The sequence below is a fragment of the Uranotaenia lowii genome, chromosome 2 (assembly GCF_029784155.1).
Source record: "Uranotaenia lowii strain MFRU-FL chromosome 2, ASM2978415v1, whole genome shotgun sequence".
Taxonomy (NCBI): domain Eukaryota; kingdom Metazoa; phylum Arthropoda; class Insecta; order Diptera; family Culicidae; genus Uranotaenia; species Uranotaenia lowii.
In genome coordinates this window covers 173821709-173828135 of record NC_073692.1, presented here as the reverse complement: position 1 = coordinate 173828135, position 6427 = coordinate 173821709, and the positions used below count along the sequence as shown (strand labels likewise).

The 6427-nt window shown below is 44.1% G+C and overlaps 1 protein-coding gene across 1 annotated transcript; it reads right to left on the bottom strand.

The window, feature by feature from the left end:
- Positions 1–3891: 3891 nt before the first annotated feature.
- LOC129747483 (uncharacterized) lies at positions 3892–6193 on the bottom strand. The gene is made up of 2 exons (XM_055741731.1): positions 4211–6193; positions 3892–4145 (listed from the first exon to the last, which is right to left on the bottom strand). Exons 1-2 carry the CDS (start codon positions 5388–5390, stop codon positions 3904–3906), a joined length of 1422 nt encoding a protein of 473 aa, XP_055597706.1. The 5' UTR covers positions 5391–6193; the 3' UTR covers positions 3892–3903.
- Positions 6194–6427: the final 234 nt, after the last annotated feature.

Here is a 6427-nt window from a genome sequence, read left to right as displayed (position 1 = left end):
TTGTCACGAATTGGTAAGATGCATATCTTCGAAATGCCTCTTTGGTAACTTCCAGATTGCGTTCTAACAGTTACAACTCTGACATTACCATCTGACCCAGGGTGAATTTCTGACACTCTTCCGATTGCCCATTGTAATGGCGGTAAATTGTCCTCTTTAAGAACTACCATCGTTCCGACCTTGATGTTATCTCGCTGTTTTGACCATTTCGTTCTGTTATGCAGATCAGACAAGTATTGAATTGACCATCTTTTCCAAATTTGTTGAGCAGTTTTCTCCATTCTGTGAAATACGTTTAAACGATTTTCTGGTATATCTTCCCAGTTCTGTTCTGGGGGTGCAGTGAGCGATTTTTGAACCAAGAAATGACCAGGAGTAAGCACTTCAAAATCGTTTGGATCGTTACTACACGGAGTGAGCGGACGTGAATTTAGAATTGCCTCAATTTGTACAACGACAGTCTGCAGTTCTTCTAGACCCAACGTGCGTGTACCAATAGTGCGCTTCAAGAGTGATTTGAACGACTTCACTGCTGACTCCCAAAGTCCACCAAAATTGGGTGATCGAGCTGGGATAAACTTAAATTCTATCCCCTGGTTTCCTGAGTGCTTTACAACCGATTCTTGGAAACTATTCTCGCTGAATAACTTGGAAAGTTCGTCGAGTTTCCGTTTGGCTCCAACAAAATTTCTGCCGTTATCGCACATAATCAAACTTGGCGTGCTTCTTCGGCCACAAAACCGTTTGAAAGTGGCAAGAAACCCATCTGTTGACAAATCTGACGCGACTTCAAGATGCACAGCTTTCGTAACCAGACACACATAAATGGCTACAAATACCTTCACCGGGCGACATCGCCGTTGGGGGTAAGTGACAAGGAATGGGCCGCAGTAATCTACTCCCACACGTTGAAATACTGGGTTTTGTGTCACTCTTTCCGGGGGTAAATCAGCCATAAGCTGCTCTTGAATTTTGGGTCTAGCACGAAAACAACGTATGCAATTATGGATTACTGACCGAGCCAAACTGCCTGCATGAATTGGCCAAAACTTCTGACGAACTGTTGCGATCAACAGCTGCTGTCCAGCGTGAAACAACTTCTGATGGTAATACGACATGACTGATCTGGTAAGCGGATGTTTATAATCCAATATAAACGGATGTTTTCTCGTTTCAGAGATTGCTGCATTCTCTAATCGACCACCGACACAAATTATTCCATTCATCATGCGTGGATTGAGAGACAGCAACTTTGAACTGACTGAAATCTGACGGTTATTCGACAACTCTGCATATTCTTTCGGAAAACTTTCTTTTTGGGACAATCTGACTAAGCACTGAAGGGCTTCTTCTAACTCTGAGGCTGACAAATATCCGACTTTTCTGTTACTGTTGTTACATTTTTGCGCATTGAAACGAAATCGCAAAAAGTACGCGGTCAACCGAATTGAATCTACAAGTGAGGCTCTCAATTCGAATATCTCATTGGTTGTCAAAGAATCAGTGACGGCAGTGACAGCTCCTCTCTCTTCGAGCATGGAACTGGGTATTTCTGGACAAACTTGTTGAGGTTGAGGCCAATGCGATTCCTCCAAACGTAACCAACTGGGACCATGAAACCAAAGAGACTGATACTGTAACTGAGCGGGGGTCATTCCTCGCGATAGGATATCCGCTGGGTTTTCTGTACCTGCGACATGACTCCACACGCCCGACCGTGTAATATGCTGGATTTCGGACACCCGATTTGCCACAAAATTAGTCCATCTTGACGGTGAAGATGCCAGCCAACATTCGACTATCATCGAATCTGTCCAGAAAAACGATTTGAAAGAAGACAGCTCCGTGCCTTTCACGAGCTTCTCAAACAGGTGAGCAAGCAGTAATGCAGACGATAGCTCTAACCTTGGAATTGACTGACGTTTCTTCTTTTTCTGGAGATTCTCTAGAGGGGCAACTCGTGATTTTGAGGTCATCAATTGAACAACAGTTTCTCCCGATTCTGACACAGTTCTGACATAAATACAGGCCCCATAGGCCTTCTCTGACGCATCACAAAATCCATGTATTTGTAATGAACTGACATTTTTACTGACACCCACCCATCGTGGTACTGACACATTATCTAACCCAATCAAATTTCTTCTGTATTCATCCCAAGCGCTCTTTAAATCTTCGGTAAGCTCGTCATCCCATCCGCATTGTAGTTTCCAAAGTTCTTGAACGAAAATTTTTGCCTGAATAATCACAGGACCGACTAATCCCAATGGATCAAATAACTTGGAAACATCTGACAAAATTGACCTTTTCGTAATGGGTGCTGAACTCTTCCAACTTGGGGTACTAAACCGAAAAACATCTGACTCTGGTTCCCATAACAATCCCAAAGTTTTCACCGTCGAGCTTGATGAATCAAGCTCCAAAACCGAACGTTCATCTCGAAGATTTTCAGGGATTTCTAAGAGTATTTCTGAGCTGTTCGAAACGTATTTTCGCAAAGACATACCTGCTGAGTCCATCAATTCTGACATTTCTTTGACTAACTGTACACCTTCTTCGATACTGTCAACTCCAGCAAGCATATCATCGACGTAGAAACAACGACTCAAAATCTTCGACGCTAAGGGATGAGTTTTAGAACCCTGATCGGCTAGGACTTGCAAACACTTTGTTGCCAAGTAAGGCGCAGACGCTGTTCCGTAAGTTACTGTTAACAACTCGTAAGTGCGAAGGGGTTGATCGGTGGAGTCCCGCCAAAGAATTTTCTGCAATTTTTGGTCTGGTTTCTGAACTTGGATCATACGGTACATTTTGGCAATATCTGCCACAATCGCAAACTGACACAATCTGAATCGCAAAACAATATCGATCAGCTCATCTTGTACAACCGGGCCAACCATAAGCGCATCATTCAAAGAGACTCCTGTCGACGACTTACAGGAAGCGTCGAAAACCACCCGTAACTTTGTCGTGGTACTTTCGGGCTTAAGAACTGCGTGATGCGGCAAATGGTAGCAAAATTCATTCAACTGACTTGAGCTGTCGATAACTTCTGACATATGACCAAGACTCTGATACTCATGAATAAATTCAGAATACGACCTTTTCAATTCAGAATCCATTGATAATCGTTTCTCCAAACTCAAAAACCGTTTCGTGGCGATAACTCTGGAATCTCCAATCCGATTCAAAAAACCTTCTTTTTTAGGCAAAGTTACAACAAACCTTCCTGACTCATCTCTGACAGTAGTATTCTTAAAAATCTCTTCACAAGCTGACTCTTCAATCGACTGAACGCTGCGAACATGACATGTTTCGAGCTCCCAAAAACGTGTGAGCTGATCTTGAATATCACCGACTGAACAGACATAAACTTCTGACTGAGAAACTGAATTTTGATTATTGGGCAATCTACCAGACACAATCCAACCAAAAACTGTATTCTGTAATGTGGGGCCGTTCTCTAACGGCTTCATTCTTCCATCCGACAATAAATCCATATAAAATTCGGCTCCAATAATAACATCAATTGGACCAGACTCATAAAACCCAGGATCTGCTAAACAGGCCGAACTCGGCAGCGTAAGGATCGAAGGATCAAAAGCAGCAGTAGGCAGATCAACTGTTAACCTTGGCAGTACAAAAAATTGCATCCATTCTTTAAACTGAGAAATTCTGGGGGATCTAGAACCAACTTCTGCGGAAACTAACTTCGTTGAAACCATTTGAGAGGAGCCGATGCCTTGCACCGACAAAAACGTTGGAGTTTCATGGAACTTAAGCCGTCGAGAGAATTCACGTGTCATCAAACAATGCTGAGAACACGAATCTAGCAGCGCACGTGCCAGAAGTGTATTTCCAAAACGATCCTTGACACGGATCATCGCCGTGGACAGTAAAATATTACGAGACGGTGTAAACGGAAGTGCTACGTAATTCTGACTTGTGGTGGCTTGTGCGTTGTCTGGATTTGTGTTTGTGTTGTGTGAGTGGGTTTGTGCATGCTGTGTAGTGGTGTGCGCATGCTGTATTGGTCTTGAGTTGTGTTGTTGCTGTTGATTCATTGGCTGCGGTTGCGGTTGAAACGGTATTTGTTGCGCCGAACGCGTTTGACTCTGCTGTCGGTATTGTGCCGAAAACTGCGGCTGTGGAACGGAGGATCTAGAATGTAACATACTGTGGTGCTTCTGCTGACAATGATGGCAAGAACCTCGTTCACAATTTCGGTAGAAGTGGCCTGGCATCAAACAATTCCGACACAACTTGTTTCGAATGGCAGCATCCATTCGCTCGGGAACCTTCATCCGTTGAAATTTGCCACACTGGAACGGTGAGTGCCATGGATCTGCACAGAACGGACAACGTGAAACTGATCTGATGGTTGTATTACAAACTGTTGATCTCGTCTGACGGGCTTCGGATGGTGGATTTCTTGCAGAGGTGATTGATTGGAGAACAGAGCAGTGACCTTGCAAGAACAGAAGCAGCTCATCGTACGTTGGGACCTCCTTAGACCCGTAATGCGTCTCCCATTGGCGCAATGTTGCAGAATCTAGTCTAGAACACAACATGTAGACTAATATTGTGCTCCAAGACTCCGTTGGCTCTCCGATTTTCTGTAACATCATCAAGTTTTTCTCAAACTCGCTGATGAGGAAGTTCAGACCGTCATAATTCTCCTTTTTAAGCGGTTCGAGGGCGAAAAGAGCGTCGAGATGAGCCTTCACAATCAGCTTCTTATTTTCATAACGAACTTGCAAAGTTTTCCAGGCGACGTCGTAGTTTGCCTCTGAAAGCTCAATGTTGTTGATTTCCTTAAGTGCATCACCCTGTAGAGAGGAGCGAAGGTATGTAAACTTATCCATAGACGTCAGATGCTCGTTGTCATGGATAAGGCTTCGGAAGGAATCCCGGAATGTAATCCACTCTCTTATTTTTCCACTAAAGGACGGCAAACGTATCTCTGGTAGCTTTACTCTCGAAGTATTTCCTGACGCAGACTGACTCTGACTGTTGCTGGTTGCGTTCTCACCTAAGGCATCCTTATCACCTTGGAGTCTAAGGAGGTCACCTCGGATCGCGAAGTATCGGTCATCAAATTGCTGTAGAACCTTGTCGTTTTCCTCTTCACGTTGCTTGGCAATCTCTCCTTTGACTTCGCTGTCAGCATCTTTCTGTTCTTTCTCATCCGCTTCATCCAGCAAAAGTTCAATTTTGCTCCGTATTTCAAAAAACTCACTGTACACAGTATCAATCACATGCAATCTCGAACTTAATTGACACCGATCACTATCAATCTGATAGGTTTGGATGAATCTATCAGTACCATCAAAAATCACATACAACTGCCGTTCACGTTTTAGCAAAGCCTTCAGCGTACTTTTAGACATTGCTACACTTCTTATAATCTGACACTGCACCAAATATGTTACACTGCAATAGTAATTCACTGACCGATAAATCGACTCAACGTTCCACAGTACCGATAAAACTGACAACTGGCAACCCTATTGACAGCAGCGAGGGGGAGGCAACCAATAAAAATCAACAAAGTGAAACGTAGCGGCAGAATCCGAGACCAAATTACAGCGTACAAGGCTCACACCACATGCAACAAACCAAGTCTTACTCACATGCAATATCTTTATTTTTTCTCTCAGGTAGGCCACATGCATCAAGCCACCAATCGTACACTTTACCGAACTCGTTTACTGTTTATTGTCTCCTCAAAAGTGCTGAACAGTTCCAGGTGATTAACTGCAATTTCCAATTGCACCGAAATCTGCGATGGCGTCGCGGCGTCGTCTCTCAGCTGCTGTAGCGATGGCGAATCCTGCGTCCAAAATGGTGCAGCTATCAGGCAGGAACAATAGCTCGAACAGCTTCACTATTCCGCGGTCCACGGGGCTTCCACAAATGTCCTGAATCCGGTTCGAAGGACCAAAATGTTGGGGGAAAAATGTTCACCCGAGCACTTAACCGGTTCGGACACTTGTTCGGAATTCGCGGATAAAATAAAAACCACTTAAACTTTAATTTCGATTAGATTCGCGGCGGTTTATTGTGGGACGATTTCAACACGGCGATGGTTTATGTTCGACTGTGCTGCTGCTGCTGTTTCGATCAGCTGTTTCGGCAGTCACGCACTAACACACCCGCAACGGCAGAACTGTCAAGCCGTGCGATGTTTTTTTTGATTGCTGGGGGTGTTCAAGCATTCTACAAGATCGATATATTCGCTATCTTTTTCTACCACCATCACATACCAAATTTTTGTTCCTCACGAGCCTACTACCATGAAGTGGTAGATACAGATAGAGTTGCATCTACCACCACACATTAGTAGGCTTAGCGGGGCGGACCACGCTAAGCCTACTAATGTGTGGTGGTAGATGCAACTCTATCTGTATCTACCACTTCATGGTAG